We start from the raw sequence: 21,745 nt of genomic DNA, 5'->3' as shown, positions 1-21,745 counted from the left end.
GCAACTTCCCGGGCAGGACTGGAACTTAGAGGGGAGGGGTGTTATGTACTGAGCTGAATCCTAGAACAATAGGATTCAGAATCAGCGGGAGCTACCCAATCCAACTCCAGGTGGAAGTGAATCCGCAACCTGATTGGCCTGCTGGAGCAGCCAATCAGGCGGCTGGCAGAAGTGAATCTGCTACCTGATTGGCCTGTAGGAGCAGCCAATCAGGCTGCAGGCAGAAGTCAATCCACAATATAATTGGCCCACAGGTGTAGCCCTGAAGTAGCCAATCACGCAAGGCCCATTGTGTAAATAATGTATATAAGCAGATGGTTTTGGGAAAAGAGCCATTCGTCTTCTCTTCTTCTCCTTGATGAATATGAGCTGAATAAAGAGCATGAAATTCACTCTCGACTCCGAGTATATTTCACCCCCCCTGCCAGATGACTCTAGAGATGTCCCGCTGCCATTCTTTGAAGCAGCCCAATCCCTTTATCATCAGAATTGATTGGAAGGGGGGGAAAGCATTTTTGGAAGTACATTCATTTTTATGGTGGATATTCTTCCCCAGAATGATAATTTTAACTACTCCAAATCTCCAGGTTCCTTTTGATTTCTTTCCATGTTTTTATATAGTTATCTTGGAATAGATTGATATTTTTTGCTGTTAGCCATATTCCTAGGTATTTTACTTTCTTACAGATTGTCAGTTTCGAAGTTCTTTCTAGTTCCTCTCTTTCTTGGGCTCCCATATTCTTAACCAATAATTTCTTTTTGCTACTGTTCAGTTTGAAGCCCGCCACCTGACCAAATTCCTTGATTGTTTCCAACACTTTTAATAAGCTTTCCTTTGGATTTTCTGTCATGATTATAAGGCCACCAGCAAAGGCTTTTAATTTGTATGACTTCTCCCCTACTACAACTCCTCCTATGCTTGTATATTCTCTTATTTAGTAGTTCCAATACTAGTATAAATAACAATGGAGATAATGGACACTCTTGCCTTGTCCTTTTTCCTATATTACAGCTGTCTGTGACATTTCCATTTATGATTAGTTTAGCCCGCTGATCTGAATATATTGCCTCAATTCCTTTACAGAAGGTCTCCCCAAAACCCATTCTATACATCTTTTCAATCTTTTCATAAAATGCCAGGATATGTTGTCAAAGCCTTTCTCTGCATCTACTAGCATTACTGCTGCTGGTTTATCATTCCTGCTTTCTAAATATTCCAAAATATCAATCACATTTCTAATATTCTTTTGCATCTTCCTTCCCCGAAGAAAGCCCACTTTATCTTCATGAATTATCTCTTTCAGTGTTTTTTTAAGTCAAAAGTTCTTTTGAAACTGATTTCCCCCTTTAAAACGACTTAAAAACGGAAATCAGTTTCAAAAGAACTATTTTTTTTGATGTTGCAAGCACCAGCTGGCTTCTTCTGCAAATTGGTGAAAGTGGTTTCCCCCCCCCCCTCTGAGATTAATCCTGGAGAGGGAATTGTGTGTTTGTATACAACATTGTGAGCGTATTGCCACAGCAGCTTGATTGCTAAAATACCATATGTCTGTATTCATTCATATGCATACTAACAGGAGCCATACCATTAATTCACACAGGCGGGGGTGAAACAGAATGCTGTGTACAGCATCGCTGTCAAATAAGGTTGTGTGGAGTCTAAAGTCCACCTATAGCTCAGCCCAGAATTCTTACATCCCAGAACTAGCCATTGTGAAAAAAGGAACAATACTTCATTGTTTAGAATTCTGCTTAATGAAAGAACATGGTACTTGATGCAGACCCTGGGAGAGTCAATGGAAAAGAGACTATTTTGCTTAAAAACTTAAGGAAGTGAAGGCAGGTATTGCCAAACTTTTGAAAAACTAAAAGTGATTTGAGTAGGGTTGTCCAAATCTGTTCTGAAACTTGAAAGAAATCAAATTCTGGACAAAGGAAGTGAAGTGACAGATTGGGCAATGCATTTCAAGCCTGTCTAATGTTAGATTCTGAACATAGAATTTACTTTCTGGTCATGAGACTTGGACTTGTTAAAGGGAAATGTTATGTACTAAGCTTGGATCCTAGAACAATAGGCAAGTAGGATCCTAGAATGCAACAACTGATTGGTTTGCAGGAGAAGACCAATCAGGCTCCAGGAAGAAGTTAATCAGCCTATTAGGCTGGTAGGATCGTTACATGCAACGACTGATTGGCCTGCAGGAAAAGACCAATCAGGCTCCAGGAGGGAAGCAGAATCAGCCAATCAGACAGGACTCATTGTGTAAATAATGTATATAAAAGCCTGAGGGTTTTTTTGGGGTGTGTGTGTGTATTTCATTCGTTGTTTTACAAGCTGCAATAAAGAGCATGAAGTCACTACAGGACTCCGAGTATATTTCAGGAAACATCTGCACTCACACACAGGCTGTGATCTGATAAAAAAAAAGTCACCAAAATGTTCACCAGAAATGAAGACACCACACCAAGAGGAGCCCTACAGAGCTGAAGAGAAGCAAGTGCGCACAGTGCATTGAAATGGTCCTTTATGTATTAGAATACAAAGCATATGGTCTAGCAATAGTGTTGAGATTTGAATTCACTGATGGAGATATGGGTAAGGATCACTGGGGTTAAATGGCAATGCTGCGCTATCTGCCTTCTTGCCAATTCTGCTCCAGGTTGCAGAGGCCCAGATGAGCTGGAAGGATTTGGGTGAAGATGGTTGGTGCTGTAGACGCACATTTTAGCTGTACAGCGAGAGCATCCACATCACTCCTAATACCAAGCAAAGGACAGAAGAGACCGGTAGAGACTGTGCCCTGCAGAATGCCTTGTATCAGATGAGAGTCACACACTGTGCATGCATGCGTCTCTATGTGCTGCGTCTTCTCTGCCTTACCGCCTCGCTATTGGAGCCACTGCTTTCACTCTCTCCCCTCTTTATTAAGGATAAAGAATTTCCTGTTCCAAAGCACCACTTCCTCTTCCCCTTCTTCCCTACTTAGCACTCGGTAAGACTGGTATTTTTGGCAAGGCTTCCGCATCACCTGAGGACAAAGGGGTGAAAGAAGAACAATGGAACATTAGAGTTGACTTCTCCGCTTCTGACAAAGGATCGAATCACCTTGCCCCAAACTAACCACAGGGTTAGGGTAAAGCCACCAGTTCGGTCGCACAGGGCGCTGTGCTGCAGGGGCACCATAACAGTGCTGTAGAGTGGAGTGCAAGAGGCAGGGGAGTGCACCAGGTTTTAGCATAGCACAGGGTGCCACTGAAATTTGAGAGACCAAAGTTTGCATCCTTTAGAACTGGTGTGGGGAACCCTTAGTCCTCCAGATGTTGCTGGACTACAACTCCCATCAATTGCAATGGCAATTGTAAAATAAAAAAATTCCTTCAGTAGCACCTTAAAGACCAACTAAGTTTATATTTTGGTATGAGCTTTCGTGTGCATGCACACTTCTTCAGATACATACCAAGTAGGATCCTAGAATGCAACAACTGATTGGTTTGCAGGTGTGTATCTGAAGAAGTGTGCATGCACACGAAAGCTCATACCAAAATATAAACTTAGTTGGTCTTTAAGGTGCTACTGAAGGAATTTTTTTATTTTGCTTCGACTCAGACCAACACGGCTACCTACCTGTAATGGCAATTGTAGTTCAGCAACATCTGGAGGGCTAAAGTTGCCTTTAGAAGTTCCTGGAAAGAATAAGCTTGGGACATAGCAGGAAGCATGTGGCAGAGCCTGGATACTCTGCAAAGACTGAACCAAGTTCAGATGGGGGAGCAGAGCTGCTGAGTAGTTGGAAATGACTTCCAAAAGAGCGGCTAAGGGCTCCTCCAGATTTCTTGTTGTGCCACACTTTCCAGGCGCAGGTCTGAGCTTTAAAGATCCATGCCTGAGTGGTTTTTACCTGCATTTTACCACTGAATTGGAGCAAACAGCAATCCATGGGAAATCGCATTGATTCAGCAACGAAAATGACTCCCCCCAGGGTGCAAAGCCTGGGCAGTGTGCATGGAAGTCCTGGAATCTGGATGACAAGACGCCATTCTCGGTCTCTCTGACGTGCTCCAAAGGAAAGCACAGCAATGTGTTTGGCACCAGCTTGGCTATAGGACTTGCCAGAAGGAGGCGTACAAGGTGCCATCCAACTGTCTTAGGGACGCCACTCCGGATTTGTGTAGGGCTTACTCCTGAGCTTTTTTTCCTCTACCAAAGATATGCTGCAAGGTTTAGGATCAGAGTTTTCCTTCTCCCAGATGGGCTACCTTCCCAGGCTGACGAGCCCCATCTGCCCCTATCACTGCACCCTTTCTTCTCAGTAAAATGCAGGTGTTCCTGGGGAAATCGCCATGAAAAAAAAAAAAGCAAATGCTCGGGACACGGTGCTTGAAAATGCAGACATGTGCCCAGAAACATGGCACAAAAGGAAGTCTGGGTGAGCCCTCAATGCATGATCCATCTAAACATAGACAGCCTTGTTGCTTTTTACCTCTTTTCTTTTTAGTTGAAAGGAACTGGACTCGGATAAGCTTTGCCTTTCCATAATGAGGGAGCACTCAACAAACAACTAATTTCTTATACTTAAGCTTCAAGAAGGGAACTTGAAGGTGTCATCTCCCACCTTCTCTCCAGCAAGGTTGTCTTTCAGACACTGCTTGCTCTTGAAAGCACAGTAGGTGGGGTGTTGAACTCCTGTCGAGTCGCAGATCTGGGAAGAAGGAAATGACAAGGTGGTGGGGGTGACAGGAACAAACCAACATGATGGGGGCAAGGGACAGATATTCCATTAATACTCACTTCTTTTGGGAAATCTCCTTCCTGGTAGGAGGAATACTCTGTCTTCAACCACAGAGACACCCGATAATCATCACAGCCCTGAGCAGCCAAGCGACCACACCAATAGTCTGCTTTCAAGCCTGCATATGACTCAACCCCAAAATACTCTTCTACCCCTGTAGGGACCTGGTGATAAAAAAATGAGGAAGAGGGAAAGGGGCGGAATCAATGGAACTTGTCCTCAAGCGAAGCTTTCTCTAATATCTGGGCAACCTAAACGTTTGGCTTACCCTAGAACGCATAGCCCGGTGCTGAGCCAAGATCCCCGGGTTGATGTAGGATGTGAATATGCCACCAACACAGTGGGTCCGCTTCAGATTGGAGGCCCCTTGGCACTGCTCTGTCTTCAGGGAGCAGAAAGCACACTCAGAGCACATGTCGGCATGGCGTCGGCCAAGGCTATCACACACCTAGGGAGTGACGGAGCAGTGAGAAGGACCAAAACAAAGCTACGCCTGCTGGAACAATCTACCTCTCTGTCTTGAAGCATGTGGCAAACCACTGTTGCAGGTGCAGTCCTTCCCAACATGTCGGTCCTTCTGTTCAGAGTGCCGCCCCTTGCCTACCCTGCAACATTCCTCAGATGAAAATAGGGACAAATGTCTGGCGGCTTCTCCTCCTCCTCCTCCTCCTCCTCCTCCTCCTCCTCCTCCTCCTCCTCCTCCTCCTCCTCCTCCCAGCAGCCACTAGGAGCTGCCCAAGAGAGGAGGCCAGCAGTGTCAGCCATAGAGAACCCATGGGATGCTCCTTCACAGCTGCCACTGCTGTTGCTTGGGACAAGCGCTGGCTCATCCTCCCCTCCGAGCTCAGTGGCAGCATCATGGGCAGGGGAAATAGGGACATTTCCGGATCCCTACCTGTACTCGTTGCATACATATGACCGTATTTCACCTGATCCATCCACTGTAATTATTAAGTCTGCAGATGATACTACCATAATGGGTCTAATTACAGGTGGAGATGAATCAGCGTACAGAGGGGAGTTTCAAAAAGTATCTACACGGTGCTTTGAGAATAACTTGCACCTAAATATTAGCAAGACAAAGGAGATGGTGTTGGACTTTTGGAGGAAGAGAGGGGAACTAGCCCCGTTCAGAGCCATCTTTCCCATAGGGCTTAGTGGTGCATCACGCCAGGGCTCTGGCCTCTCAGGGGCGCCCCAGCTGTGCCCCACCAACCATAAGGCTGGTGGGCATGCAGCTTCCCTCCCAAGCCGCCTCGGGAGGAGAGTGATCCCCACAGAGCCTTAGGATGGAAGCTGCGCCCCGCCAACCATATGGCTGGCAGGCGCGCAGCTTTCCTCCCAAGTCTCTGCAAGGATTGGTCTCCTCCCGAAGAAACTTGGGAGGGAAGCTGCGCTCTCCTCCTGCGGAGGCTTGGGAGAGGCGCAACTTTACTCCCAAGCCTCTGTGAGGATCGCTCTCCCGCAGCGGCATGGGGGAGAGTGCACCCCCCGGATGGCTGGCAATGCGCAGCTATGGCCACCCAAACACTATCCATGGTAATTGGTCAAACTGCCTGAGAAAACTCAGGGGCTTGAAAGAAGATGAAAGAACTTTGATAGATTATTGGACAAGATCTGGACATTATTGATTAAAAACAGTGACAAGAGGAGGAGGGAACTTTCTGAGTCTGAAGCATGGGGAGTCAATTTTAAATTTGTATAATTTGGCAGAAGATTTGGATTCATTGTTTAAATTAAATTTGTATAATTTGTATAATTTGAGAATGAATTAGATGTTAAAATTGTAAAATCTAATTAAAATGTTTATTAAAAAAAACACCATCCATGGTAATTTGGGGGCGCTGGGTGGATATTTGCACCCCAGCGCCACATATGCTAAAGACGGCTCTGGCCCCGTTGTATATCGGGGGGGGGGTTGTGTGGAGAGAGTCTCTTCCTTTAAATTCCTGGGGGGTTTACCTTAGTGAGGACCTCACTTGGAAAAACAATATAACTCAGGTGGTTAGGAAGCCCAACAGAGTCTCCATTTGCTCAGGGTCTTGTGAAAGAACAATGCTAAACAACAATTGATGACCTCCTTCTACCGGTCCACAATAGAAAGTGTCCTCTCATATTTTATCACAGTGTGGTATGTTGGCTTGACAGCCAGAGACAGAGGATGTGAATGCAGTACATGATATCATGGGCTGTCCCTTGAGTCTAATTGATGCTGTTAATTTTGCCATCTCCGCAAATTCAAACATTTTAGTTCTCCATTCTACTAATTCTGGTATTTTATCAGTTTTTTCCAGTTTTTCGCCAATACAATTCTGGCTGCTGCGGTTGCGTAGAGGAATACATTCCTTTTATCCTTAGGGATGTCATTCGAAACGAAACCCAGTAAAAATGCCTCTGGTTTCTTCAAAATTGAACTCCTGAATATCTTTTTAAGCTCTTCATGTATCATAATCCAGAATTGTTTCACCATTCTGCAACCCCACCACATATGGTACATCGTCCCCACCTCTGTTTTACATCTCCATCCGAGGTTTGTTTGTTTTTATACATTTTGATAGTTTTTTTGGGGGTGAGGTACCAATGGTAAAATATCTTCATTATATTTTCCTTAATCGAATAACACGCTGTAAAGTTTATGTCGGTTTTCCATAGCCTTTCCCATCTATCTAAAGGAATTGTTTGACCCATCTCTTGAGACCATTTTATCATTGGTTCTTTTATTACCTCATCTTTCAGTTCCCATTCAAGGAGCAGGTTATATAATTTCGATATTATTTTTTTATTTGGTTGTAGAAGTTCACTTTGTAGTTTTGATGTTTCCTGGTCAAATCTTATATATAGATATAGATATAGATATAGATATAGATGTAGATGTAGATGTAGATGTAGATGTAGATGTAGATGTAGATGTAGATGTAGATGTAGATGTAGATGTAGATATAGATATGCAGTATCTGGTGGTATTGTAACCAGCTATTGCAATAATTCTTGACCTCCTCATAGGGTCTTATTTTTACCTCACCATGTATCTTTGTTACTGTCGGTATGTTGGCCAATCCTTCTCCATGTTTACTCTTTTTACCGCCAGAATTTCTAATGGAGATACTCACCATGGTATCTTAGGTTCCAGCAACCATCTATAAGTTGCCCATACTTTGTGTATAGAGACCTTCTGATTATATGGTTTAGAAAATCCCTATTTACTGCCGTTTTATCATAAATTAGACAGGCATGCCATCCAAAGCGGTTGTTCCATCCTTTGAGATCTAAAATATCTGCTTTTTCTAACATGATCCAGTCTTTTATCCATTCTAAACATGCTGCCTGATAATAAATTTTCCAGTCCGGAAGCCCAAATCCACCCCTCCCTGTCATGTACCCTTTTGTATGGGGGGATATTCTGTCATCTCACCATTTATTATCAAATTGTCCCTTTGATCTTGGTAAATGGCTTTTATTCCATTTAGTATTGGTGTTCCTAAATCTAATCTGTGTGAATTCTCAAAGGCCTAAATAACTTGGGCGCCAGTTGTCTGATTCCTGTGTTCCACTTCAGTCACTTAGATCTTCTGATGGCACACTTCTGGAGGTGCCACGCGCCCCGGAGGCCTGGATCACCATCACTAGAGACTGATCCTTTAGTGTGCTGAGCCCTGACCTGTGGAACTCCTTATTCTTCCCTCAGAAGTTTTTCGAAACCTTTGTATAGACAGGCCTTGAGTGTTCTTTTGCTGTTGTTGTTGTGTTTTGTAAGGGCAATCTCTTTGTTGATTTTATTTTTATATGTTGCATTCTGCCTTGCTGCATTCTTTTTAAAATGAAAGTGAGGATTATAAATTCACAAATTAAGTTCTCTTCCACCAAACTGCCTCCCCTCCTCCTCTCATCAGGAGCTCTTACTAGCTCAGAAGCATAGCTGCCAAGTCTCCCACTGAAAAATGCGGGATCAGCAGCGGCGCGGCACCGGAAGTCGCTTCTACGCATGTCTGGACATGCGTAGAAGCAACTTCTGGTGCTGCTCTGCCTGATTTCCGGTGCCCAGGCATGGGCAGAGCAGCACCCAAAATGGAGCCTCCCTGGCAGGTAGGAAATCCAGGGGATTTCTGGGATTTTTTTCTATTCGGTATACCAGCTTGAAACGGATTAAAATCCGGGGGTTTCCCGCGAAAAACGGGAGACTTGGCAGCTATGCTCAGCAGGTGGAACCAAAATTTAAGGTGGGCTTGGAGATCTCCCAGTTTATCAACTGCTGGGCTCTGCTGTAAGAAGGTATGAAACTGGCATCCAGCACGGAGCTTACCAAATCCCCAAAGCCAAAGGTTTTTGACTCCATTTGTTTCCAGGCCTTGCTAACAGCTGAGGATATGCAAATGTCTTGCAGCACTGCATAGCAGAGAATCACCAGCGCTTCTTCCTTGTCAAGAGCTAAGAGGCTAAGGCAACAAAGGAGAAACGGAGAGAAAGAAATTGTGAGAAGGAGGGCCATTTTGATCTCCCAACCCCCTCACAATATCTCTTAGAGGCAGCTCCGATACCTGGGTGCTCATCAGCCCAAGCAGAAACCGCTGAAAATGGCAGCCTTCTATGTCAACCCCCCCCCCCCAAATTAGTCATTGTAACTAATTAAGGAAACATGGGACTAAGATGACTCATGTTTGGGGAAATGCATGTTGCGCTATCTAAGTAGATAGAGGAAGGGGAAGTTGATATCCAACTGCCATTTTCAGTGGCAAACCTCATGCCTTGTTTGAGCCTCAGAAGAGGTCCTTATTTAAATACACAGGACAAGTGCCCCTATGGCGTAATGCAGAACCTCGCAAAATAGTTCCCCCCGGGTCCCATAAAGGAGGAGATCTGTGCTTTGGAGGAACCCATAAATGGTTATCAACAGAGAGTCCTTTTACAATACCACCACATCGAAGGGCCGTCAGGATATGTGCATGTTTTCCCCCCAATTACGGACAAGTAATCAAGTGATGCCTTTCATGGGTGAATGGACCATCGTGGATGGTGTTTGGCAAAAAGAGAGAAATGCCCATGCAATTGGAAAATCAGCAAAAGAAGTTGACAGTTTCAAAATAGATATTACAAATGATTGACTATGCAGTTGTTTAGGTTAATAAATAACTGATGCTAACATATAGGGCTGGGTTTTACTAACCCAGACTAAGGATTCCTACTAGGACAATGGGGATTTCCTCCCTTCCCCCCCTCTCTGAAATCTGTCTGGAGAATGCTGCAGAACAGTGTGTGGGATGTGGAGACGGGAGATCATTCCCTTTGGCAAGCAGAAATCCTTGCCCTGATGGAATGATCATCTTAGTGCAATGCTGAATGCCAACCGCAGACGTTGCTTTTGAAAAATTCGCAACATGCTCCTTTAAGCTCTCCCTACAGCTGCCAGAAAATCTAATTGTGCTCTATGGTTTTGCAATGCATTATCTGAAAGTGTGGAACTGCCAAAGGCTTGGGATACTTTAATACTCTAGCAGGATACACCAGCAAACTCGTGTCCTAACAAATGTGCAGATATGAAATGTTGACAAACGTCTTTGGTTTGTTTTTGTTTTTTAAGGAGAAATGTATGACTGGGGGAGAGGAGGAGGAGGAGTTCTTGGAGTAAAGACGAGGCAGGTGAGGAGAACATTAGTCCCCTGTCTTAGTTCCAGGTCCAGGGTTTGGGGGACCCTTAGGTAACACATCCACCATCTTTGTGGGTCTCCATTCTCCTCACCAAGGCACCACCACCACCTACGTACTCCTTTGCCTTGTTCTTCTGGGCCCAATCCCTACAACTCCCAGGGTAGGAGGAAGGCAGGAAGGAAGTGGAGACTACTGCCTCTTCTCACTGCTTGCATTTTTTGAGAAGGTAGCTGAACAGGTGACAATAATGAACAGGATGTTTGCCCCCTGTAGGGCTGTGAGCATCAACTAGTGCCTGGCCACACCTACCCCTGACACAAGCACCGATTCCTTTCTCCCCATCGCTCCTTTGCTCTACATCACCTGAGGATGTGCTCCCCCCACCCCGTTTCTTTATTTGAAACTTCGCTCAACCTGTTATTCGTTCATTCAAACCACATTTCTTTCCACATTCATGGCTTCTTGTCTGCGTTTCAACTTTTTGCCGTCGCTGCTGCTGCTTCCTGGGTCGGCGGCAACAGAGCTGATTCGGGGAAGCTGCCATTATAGTTTCCCAGAATGCTCTGAGTATTGCATCATTGTGGGACATTTGGGTGTGGGTGTGTGTGGAAAAGGCAAGTTCCATTAGCACCAACCCCTTCTCTCCAAATGACGCGATATTCTAAGAAGTCTACGAAAAAGAAGTGGAAGTCCCCAAAATGAGCTGCTGCCACTCTTAGGGAAAGATAAACTCCCAACCCTCAGATGGGTATAAATGGGATGACAATGAACCCATTTGTACCTATTAATTACTCAGGACAAGCCATTCCATTACATCTAAAACTTCAGCCAAAGTTTAATTCTTTGCTCATTATGAAACAGATATGCACCCTTAGAACCCACTCTTCCCTGAAGTAGCTGCTCTTTCTCTCTTTTTAAAAGTGAATGGATTTGCTCTTCCTTGTTTTTTTACTTGGTTTTAGAGTGTGTGGGCTTATGGCTATTTGTAACTTGGCCATCACAATGGATAAATAACTGAGGGACTGCTAAAAAGGTAAAGGTAAAGGTACCCCTGACCATTAGGTCCAGTCGCGGACGACTCTGGGGTTGCAGCACTCATCTTGCTCTATAGGCCGAGGGAGCCGGCGTTTGTCCGCACACAGCTTCCAGGTCATGTGGCCAGCATGACTAAGCCACTTCTGGTGAACCAGAGCAGCGCACGGAAACGCTGTTTACCTTCCTGCTGTAGCGGTACCTATTTATCTACTTGCACTTTGATGTGCTTTCGAACTGCTAGGTGGGCAGGAGCTGGGACCGAACAATGGGAGCTCGGGATTTGAACCGCTGGCCTTCTGATCGGCAAGCCCTAGCTCTGTCGTTTAGACCACATCGCCACCTACTGGCCCAAATTGGGAGCTGAAGTGTTGCATCGATGTCAATCATTTCATATACCTTTGGGTAAGTTGTTTTTAAAGGAGTAAGGATATGGAGAACCAATGATTTCCATCATAAAACAATGCAGCTGTCGCTCATCTACACACTGATTTAGCACTCACAGGGTGTGAGGCCCTGTACAAAACAAAGCCTCTATGCAATTCCTGACTAGAAACCACCTTTCATTCAACAATAAAAAAGAACATGGATTGATGATGTAGGAGATCTGGGGAGGAGGCAGCACGGAGTAAAGTGAGAGCAGAGGAATGATGGGGGTGACTCAGTTGTATGGCTTTGCAGTGTGCCAGAATATCCCTACCCTGTAATATTGTTTGTTGGGGTGACTATGTTGACCGAGTTGAAGAAGCAAGTCTTGAAAATAAACTTTGGGACTTTCCACATTAGTTGTCCTCAATGCACTTTTTTATTTTCTACTTGTAACTTTAGTCCACACAAGCATTTTGGATATATAGAAATATATATTTAGTAAATATAATGAGGGGGGAAACAGGGAGGAGCTAGTGAGAGCTGACAACAATGGTGTCACAGGCATCTTCCTCTAGGCCCTGCCATCTGTGCTTGGGGGGCCTGTTTTCCTCAGCAAATGTTACTACTTTTGGCCTGGGAGCAAGACTTGCCCTTACCTCCCCTTGGAACCTTCCTGGCTAGTCAGGATTTTCAGATCTCCTTCTTTGTCTTTGAAAGGCTGCGCGTTCTCGGCATTCAGGGACTGCTCCAGGGAGAAGGCCATGCCGATCAGGCGGTGGATGCTCTTATGGAGCTGCTGGTTCGAGAGCCCCTTGGTGGCTGCCAGCTCTCCAACTTCGGAGGTGGCCTTTTCGGTGGTGGCCACAACTTCCGCAGTGGCCGCGACAAGCACGGCACTCGCGTAGTCCGGCTTGCTGGAGGGAGTTGGGAAGAAGCCTTCCTTGGCCACGGGCTCCTGGCCTGAGACGGCAAAGGAATACTTCAAAATGGCGTCGATGTTGGAGCGGAGGCGGGCGTCACGGGAGGGTGTGAAACCATGGTCTATTGGCGGCATGTGACGCAACTGGCTTGGGGATGGAGAAACGGCATTGACTTCGTCTTGATCCTCGTACTCGTCTTCATGTTCATGCCCGGGTTCGTGCTCATGTTCATGCTCGTGCTCATGCACATGTTCGTGCTCATTATCGTGCTCATGTTCGTGCTCATGTTTGTGCGCATGTTCGTGCGCATGTTCGTGCGCATGTTCGTGCTCATTATTGTGCTCGTGTTCATGCGCATGTTCATGCTCATTATCGTGCTCATGTTCATGCGCATGTTCGTGCTCATTATCGTGCTCGTGTTCATGCGCATGTTCATGCGCGTGTTCATGTTCGTGCTCATGTTTGTGTTCATGTTCGTGCTCGTGCTCATGTTCGTGCTCATGCTCTTCCTCTTCCTCTTCCTCTTCAAACTCAGGGCACAGTATCCGCTATCCAGGGTGGGGGTGGAGGAAGGAGAAAATTTGGAAAAACATGACCAAGTTGTCTTGGGAGAAGAATCCTCTCTCCCACGCCCCCATGTAAAAAGAGGACTGTCTCCATTTCTCATCAGCCCTAGTTCATTAGCTGGTATTAGTATTAGTATTCGTATTCTAGGCCACCAATCTGACTGGGTGGCTTCCAACAAATTAAAACATCAAGCACAGTAAGATATCAAACATTAAAAACTTCCCTAAACAGGGCTGTCTTCAGATGTCTTCTAAAAGTCAGATAGTGTGTTCCCCCCCCCCCTTTGACATCTGACGGGAGCACGTCCCACAGGGCGGGTGCCACTACCGAGAAGGCCCTCTGCCTGGTTCCCTGGGGATTCACATCTTGCAGTGAGGGAACTGCCAGTAGGCCCTTGGAGCTGGACCTCACTATGGGGGTGAAAATGGTCCTTCAGGTATACAGTGGTACCTCTGGTTAAGAACTTAATTCGCTCCGGAGGTCCGTTCTTAACCTGAAACTGTTCTTAACCTGAAGCACCACTTTAGCAAATGGGGCCTCCTGCGTGCTGCCGCACCGCCGGAGCACGATTTCTGTTCTCACCCTGAAGTAAATTTCTTAACCTGAGGTACTATTTCTGGGTTAGCGGAGTTTGTAACCTGAAGCGTTTGTAACCTGAAGCTTTTGTAACCCGAGGTACCACTGTACAGGGAATTTCCACATTTCTCCCATTAAAAAAAAAATAGGAAAAAGGACTTCCCCTCTTGAAAGACCATAACCACAGTGAAGGCTTATTTTTTGCTGCTATTCCAACCAGACCTGGCTCTCTGGTGCGGTTAAGTCCAGCCCTATTTATATGCTGCTTCTATGCCAAAATGGCTTCTAAGAGGTCTTCTGCACAATGTCTGTGGTTTAGGAGGAAATGTAAGCTTTCCACACCCCACCTGGGATGGAAAAACATATAGGGTAGGACTACAGCTTACACCAGTGATGGCCAAACTTAGCCCTTCAGCTGTTTTGGGACTACAATTCCCATCATCCCTGGCTACTGGTCCTTTTAGCTAGGGATGATGGGAGTTGTAGTCCCAAACAGCTGGAGTGCCAAGTTTGGCCATCACTGGATTATATAATAGTGTTTCACCCCCCCTCCCCACAGCCCTCCCCCCGAAATTGGCTGGCAGGATTGTCAAGAGCCTCAGAACAGTGTGCGGGGGGAGGTGGGGGAATCATTATATCTGATAAGCTGTAATGTTCTGAACGGTCAATTTAGCATGATGTGGAATTCCTCGTATTATTTTAAAGAGAGGCCTGAAAGAAGCATCGTTTCCTCTGGCATGCAGACCTACCGGTATTTGTTTCGTCGCCTCTTCTAAAAGAATTTTGGAAGGTTTTCCAAATATTAAATCTTCAAAACCCGATTACCGGGGGCAAAAGGAAAGGGAGAACGTGCACACAAAGAGGCAATGTTCTGTCTCGAAACAACCTTGATTAAATACATTATCTGGGGGGGGGGGGAGGTATCACCCGTCTCCTGCTTGAAAGCAAATCAACCCCTGTGCCATTTCTAAGGAAGATGAGGCAGGGCCAGGAATCAAACAGATTGGGAAGCTACATACACTGTTGTTTCTCTGGGCACACGGGTTTTGCAAGTTTTGGAAGCACCACAAAAGAAATTGCAAAACCTGCTGGGCCAAGAGGCCACGGCGAAATGAGCCTATCCACCACAGGCAGAGGAATTAGGGGTGTTTGGTTCCCCTTCTCTGCATTCATTCCTCAGTCCTTCCAGCCTGGAGCCAAGGCAATATTAAAGTCCTGCTTGCTGCAGCAGATATAAAGGATCAGGGAAAGAAAAGGCAGGAAAGTGTAGCAATTGCTTAATCCCCCTTTAGATTGAAATTTCAGCAGCTGGTAAGAGCATGAGTAGTTCAGGGATAATTTTTTTAAAAAAAAAATTATAAGTTGTGTGCCCTTGCTTCTCAGTTTGACCCTTTTACATGGTTTTGTATGTTTTGAGGTATTTTATGCATTGTGACTTGCCATTATCTTTGTTGATTGCAGTTTGGTGATTCTTTATTGTAATTGTTAAGTGTAAACTGTTTAATTTTTATTCGCTGATATTTAATTTTACTGTTTACTCTTATGTTCTGACGAATTATTGACTATTGCTTTACAGTCGTACCTTGGAAGTCGAACAGAATCTGTTCTGGAAGTCCCTTCGACTTCCAAAACGTTCGCAAACCAAAGCACGACTTCCGATTGACTGCATAAAGCTCCTGCAGCCAATCAGAAGCTGCAGAAGCCCTGTCGGACGCTCGGCTTCCAAAAATAGTTCGCAAACCAGAACAGCCACTTCCGAGTTTGCAATGTTTGAGAGACAAAACGTTCGGCTCACAAGCCGTTCGAAAACCAAGATACGACTGCATTTGATATAAGTTGTTTATTTTAAAGTTGTGTTTTTATTATGACTTTTTTCTATTGGATCAGATTGTTAATAGGTGTGCGAACTTTGCTGTCTATTTTGTTGTTTCTTCCGGTTGTAAACCGCCTTGGATATGGTAATATAGAAAGGTGGTATACAAATTAAGAGTGAAATATTAAAAAATGAGTGAAATATCCCTGCCCATCTAAACATTTGCCCTAAGATCTGAGCAAAGGCAAGGGACTCATAAGAAAATACGCCTTCCATACTGCGACAACCTCCAGACAGTCATGATTTCTGAATAGCGTATGTCAATTTAAGGCAGGAGTTTCTTGGTCTGTGCACTGGTGCACCTGTGTTGTCAAGGCTGCAAAATGGAGGAAGACTAATACAGTGGTACCTTGGTTCTCAAGCTTAATCCGTTCTGGGAATCTGTTCGACTCCCGAAACGGCTCAAACACCAAGGCATGACGTCCAATTGGCTGCAGGAGCTTCCTGCACTCAATCTGAAGCTGCGGAAGCCGCGTCGGACATTCGGCTGCCGAAAAGCGTTTGCAAACCAGAACACTCACTTCCAGGTTTGCGGTGTTCGGGAACTGATTTGTTCGGGAGCCAAGCCGTTCGAGTACCAAAGTAGCACTGTATAGCACTGTGCTATCAGGTCTCAGTGTAGCTCCACCTCTCAAGGCAAGCTACTGGGTCCTTGCCAAAGCATCAGTAAGACTGTGGCCTGGTTTGTGTGGCACCCTGCTTCACCCCAGCCATCTCGGCTTGCCTGTCCACTCTCAGTCTGCATTTTTGTTCCAGCTCCTCTCTGGGCATCTTCTCATGTAGAACCTTGTCCTGTCTGTGCCTTTGCCCCAACCCTCCTGCAATACTCCAATTATGTGGGTGGGTGAAGGGTGACCTATTAAGGGACCTTCACGATATCCAACATGCCTCAACCTTCTGCTTTTTAGCCAAATCACCCAGGATTTCGTATTCTTCTAAAAACAGAAGCTCTATTGCAGTGGGCAGGCATACTTCTCTCCCCCTCACCTTGACGTAGAACCTCCGGTTTGAACACCGAAACTGTGCAAATAGACAAAAAGTCTCAAAACGTAGGATGTGAGGAAGATCCGCACAGATGGGACCTGGAAGCAGAAGGCGAAAAGTCTTACCATGGGAAGGAAGAATGAAAAGTACCATGTCCTCCAGCATTGCACAGAGGTAAACAAATGCACCGGTTGTTGAACTGAGCTATACACTTACGTTCTCTAATGACTGAGGGGCCTGTGGCAATACATTGCCGGACAACGAACTACCATTATACAATTTATTTTCTTCCAATTCCCTTAAAGCCAAGAGGAGAATTTCTACATTGTTTTGCTTCCAAAGCACATGACATACAGAACTGCATAGAATTTTCGTTGCAGATGATAAACGCCCGTTCCCATTCCCATGTAAATTCAGATTAATAGCTACAGTTGTGGTTTGGTGAATCAAGGACACAATCCACTCCAAGGTACTCCTGGGCAAGCCTTGCACAGGTCTGTTTCGGGGTGAATTGTGTCCTCCCTGAACAGAACGGCAGTAAAGGCGAGCTGATGAAAACACCTAGAGCAGGCATCCCCAAACTGCGGGACTCCAGATGTTTTGGCCTACAACTCCCATGATCCCTAGCTAACGGGACCAGTGGTCGGGGAAGATGGGAATTGTAGTCCAAAACATCTGGAGGGCCAAAGTTTGGGGATGCCTGACCTAGAGCATCTTCTGATTCTTCTCTTAGGCCTTCATCTAGTAGGCTGAGAGTGGATCCACAAGTGGGTTTTGGCCCAACCTAAGGAGGGTTGCTTCCCTGGCAAAGCCACCATTTTATTTTAATTTTTGAAGAGAAATATAAAAATAAGAGGAGTATGGAGAGAGAAGGAAAGAGAGATGGGGCATGTCTAGCAATATACCTATCTTTTGCTTGTTCTATACTCGCTGATTGCAATTGCTATATGCTCCTTTTGTGAACTGTAGTTTGCTAGTTGTTAATAATAATAATAATAATAATAATAATAATAATAATAATATTTATACTCCGCCCATCTGGCTGGGTTTCCCCAGCCACTCTGGGAGGCTCCCAATAGAATATTAAAAACACGATAAAACATCAAAGACTTCCCAAAACAGGACTGCCCTTCAAATATCTTTTAAAAGTCAGATAGTTGTTTATTTCCTTGACGTCTGCAGTTTGCTGCAGATACTAAAAAGTATTTTTGCTGCAGATACTAAAAAGTATTTATTAGCCACCTCTCTGCCCCATCCTGACGGAGCTACAATTCCAAGGGTTTCCCCAGGGTGAAGAAATACTGAAAACCCCACATTTCAGCAGTGTAGATATGCCTTGTGAAAGAGGAAATTATAAAGTTTCTTTTTAAAAAAAATCAAAAGTTGGTCCTATGCTGAAAATTGGTTTTAAAGGTTGGTCTGAAGTCTTAAAAAGTTGAAGATGGTTGCCCTAGGACCCGCACATACATTTACAGACCATATTTAGAGAGATCTGTAGATTTACAGACTACAGAAAAGGCTGTTGGTGGCGGGAATCATATATTGAATAAAGTGCAACCAGTGTCTCTCACCACAAAAGGGTTTTGGGGGGAATCTGAAGCGTGAACCAGTGATCTTCACATACCCTCTGGAATCTCGCCATGGTTCTCATACTGATCCAGCTGTAGGATTTTAGGATCCTGGCAACCTTTACTACGTCGGATCTGACACACCACGCTTGCCTTCCACTTGGGCCTCATGGATGCAAAAAATTCCAGGTACTCATCAGTCGTGAGGGGGCTGCCTGGGTGGTAGGACAAAGTCCTCGGGACCAACTGGGCCAGGAAGATTAGGAACCCTGAAGGAGAAGTTATCAGTCTGTTAGATTTTTATCGCTTATAGCCAGCGGCTGTTACAACGCAAATTACAAAACAAAACACATGCTATAAAAAGTCCAAGAGGAAATTAAATTACTACAAAGAAAAGGAGTACAAGGAGATGTTATAAGAATTTTAAGGTCTCAAATATAGAATAGATATTCATAAATTCGCACATATCTAAATATATGAACCATGTGTCTGAAATAGTATGGGAGAGCAATCCTGGAGCCATTTTGACTCTCCCAATGGCGTCAAATATTCCTCTGCAGCAAGGGAGGCAAATGGGGGAAAGCCTTCCCTTTGTCTTTTTGCTTGCAAATCCTGTCTTTAAGGGCATATTTGTGCATGAATAGGGTGAGCCCGTGACCTGGATTCAAGAACTGAAGTATTAACCATCACAAAAGAATGGCCAGACTGCCCAGGTAATGCAATCAGTGACCATTATCAGGAATCCTGGAAGGCAGGATTTCTGCTGTAGACCACCTCCTTCTGTGACGTATGCAAGATGTTTTTGGGGGTAATCTTGGGCTACAGGTTGGGCAATTTAAAAAGTCTATATAAGGGCTTGAGCACCACTGTTCAGGGTTCTCCTCCCTCTGTGTGTGGTGAGTGGGGACTCTGTTGCAACAGTTCCTTTAATAAAGATCAGGCTTTGTTTCTCAATATCCTCTGGCTGGCCTCTATTATTTTCTCCTACCGATAGGGAACCCACTTAAGGACTACTCTACGGGCTCTGGAATACCTCATAAGGGAAAGGGAGAATTTTTTTCTTATAACAACATGTTATAAAAAGTCCAGTAGGAAATTAAGTTACTACAAAGAAAAGGAGTACAAGGAGACAAAAACGACACATGATCAGGCTATTCTGTGACCCCTCAACTGCACTCAGATCAATGGGTCCTTTGTAAAGCATTAACTGCCAACACCACAGCAAAAACGACAGCCTCTAAAATACCTCCACACAATAAAAAACAAACAAACAAACAAACAAACAAAAACACCCTTCTGCAGTTGAAAGGCCAAGAGAGAAGCACAATAAGTCATCCGTCTGACTTTCAGGCTAAATCTTAGGCACATTTTCACTGTTGAACACAGCGAAAACGTACATCTGAGTAAAAATACGTAAGATTACACTGTCATGCACTTGTCATAAAAGACTGTGTTCCTTCACCCAATGTTGAATACAAACACTTCTACGTAGATTCCCTTACAATAGCACAGGCCAAAGTAGTTCATTACTGAGCAACCAGGAAGTAGAAGAGGGCCACCTATTGTCCAAAATAGAGATGCACAATTTGCTGAACTTTTCTCTGCCGCCAGGCTTGTGCAGGCAATAAAGAAAATGTGTTTCTGTAATCGTTGATGGTCTCTAATATTTTTTTTTACATTGCTTTTATTGCCTATTCCTATTCCTATAGATGCTGTTGTTGCAAGCTTAAGCTTTTTCTGGTGTTTCTTTAAACATGTAGTTGCATATAAATATTTTTGTAAATAAAATTACTGAATATTACTGAACCGCTGCGCCACTTGTTAAATACAGTGGAGCCTCGGTTTTCTAACATAATCCGTTCCAGAAGACCGTTCGACTTCTGAAACGTTCGAAAACTGAGGATCAGTGGGCTGGCTGCAAAGTCAATTGGGGGGGGGGATGAAAAACACGCCTCAGAAGCCGTTCGACTTCTGAGGCACATTCGAAAATGGAAGCAATTACTGGTACTTCTGCGTTTTCGGTGTTCGGATTCTGAATTGTTCGGCTTCTGAGACGCTTGAAAACTGAGGTTCTACTGTATATGATACACTGACTGACTTATCAAACCTAAACTTTTATTTACTAATGAATATCTCTTAAGAAACAACGACAACACCCAATTTCACTATTCATTGTGAAGGAAAATCAGGCACCCCCAAACTGCGGCCCTCCAGATGTTTTGGCCTACAACTCCCATGATCCCTAGCTAACAGGACCAGTGGGTCAGGGGTGATGGGGATTGTAGTCTAAAAATTTGGAGGGCCAAAGTTTGGAGATGCCTGGAATAGATCATAAGGGACTTCTTAAGTCAGCCACCCACCCACCCCAAATGTCCAGTTTTCTTCAAGTCCAGACCAGGCAGAATAAGTTAAAATCACAGTGGGATCAGATCGATGGACTAAGGCCCATGTTGACTTTTATGTCTTGACTTCCACATGTTAATAGGAGCTGTCAGAAAAGAGCACCGGCCAGAATATACAACCAAGCCAGTCATGAGCAATGGCAGTTATAGGCCATACGGATGATCACAAGCCAGAAATCCAGCCAGGCTTCCTCTTGGATAAATGGAGAAGTCGGTCACTCACCCACCAGACAGGCCCATCGTAGCAACTTGAGCCTCAGCATTGCCCTTCTGCATCAGGCTCACCCCATTTCAAAGGCCAACAAGGCCGGAAGCTGTTGGAATGAGAACACAATGACCTCACAGTTGAAGCCATTGCAGGAGAGCAACAGGAGCAAGAATCTAGGTGGACTAAGGAGGGTTGGGCAGGGGGGTGGGGAAGACAGGAAAGTGGTGGTTTTATATGTGGCAGCCCGAATATGAGGCAAGATAAGACACCAGGTTCCATCCGTCATTGAAAGCAGCCGAGTGGGAAGCAAACATCCGAAAAATGGCTCACAATTCGATAGAAAAATGAATGGGAGCAGCAAATGAACAGAGAGATGTTCTTCAAGTCTGGTTCATTCAAGTGGGGTTTACGCAGAAGATGCTTATGGACATTAATTTGAGGTAGCGCCACTTGTGCGTTTTTCTCCCCAGATGCCAACATTTCTGTGTCGCCAGCAAGAGAAACTGGGAAAGTTGGAGGAAAAGGAGGACATCATGGGACTGTGTGGGTGGTTGAGCAGGGACAGGCTTTACCACAGCAGGATTCTTGTTTCCAAGATAGCACAGTCCACAATTTCCTACATTTAGTTGTTTGCAGGGCATGCTCATTCCTCCACTAGGGCTCAACATGAACATAGCTCTCTCACGGTGCCTCGCCCTGCACCAACTCCCACAACTCCCATGTATACATTTAAAATGGAAATAAGCAGCCCAGATTAAAAAGATAATTTAAAGATGGTAGAGAAATGGAAATAGCACTACCTCTGGCTTTTTA

General features: G+C 44.9%; 1 protein-coding gene across 1 annotated transcript; it reads right to left on the bottom strand.

Moving 5' to 3' along the window:
- Positions 1–2,906: 2,906 nt before the first annotated feature.
- On the bottom strand, positions 2,907–20,964 carry ACRBP (acrosin binding protein). Its single transcript, XM_088658934.1, has 9 exons — positions 20,952–20,964; positions 18,379–18,591; positions 16,758–16,852; positions 12,491–13,302; positions 9,091–9,223; positions 5,059–5,238; positions 4,790–4,954; positions 4,614–4,700; positions 2,907–3,029 (listed from the first exon to the last, which is right to left on the bottom strand). Exons 1-9 carry the CDS (start codon positions 20,962–20,964, stop codon positions 2,907–2,909), a joined length of 1,821 nt encoding a protein of 606 aa, XP_088515060.1.
- Positions 20,965–21,745: the final 781 nt, after the last annotated feature.

The sequence above is a fragment of the Zootoca vivipara genome, chromosome 15, assembly GCF_965207765.1.
Source record: "Zootoca vivipara chromosome 15, rZooViv2.hap1.1, whole genome shotgun sequence".
Taxonomy (NCBI): Eukaryota; Metazoa; Chordata; class Lepidosauria; order Squamata; family Lacertidae; genus Zootoca; species Zootoca vivipara.
The sequence above is the reverse complement of the archived record's forward strand: the minus strand, read 5'-3'. Positions and strand labels throughout refer to the sequence as shown.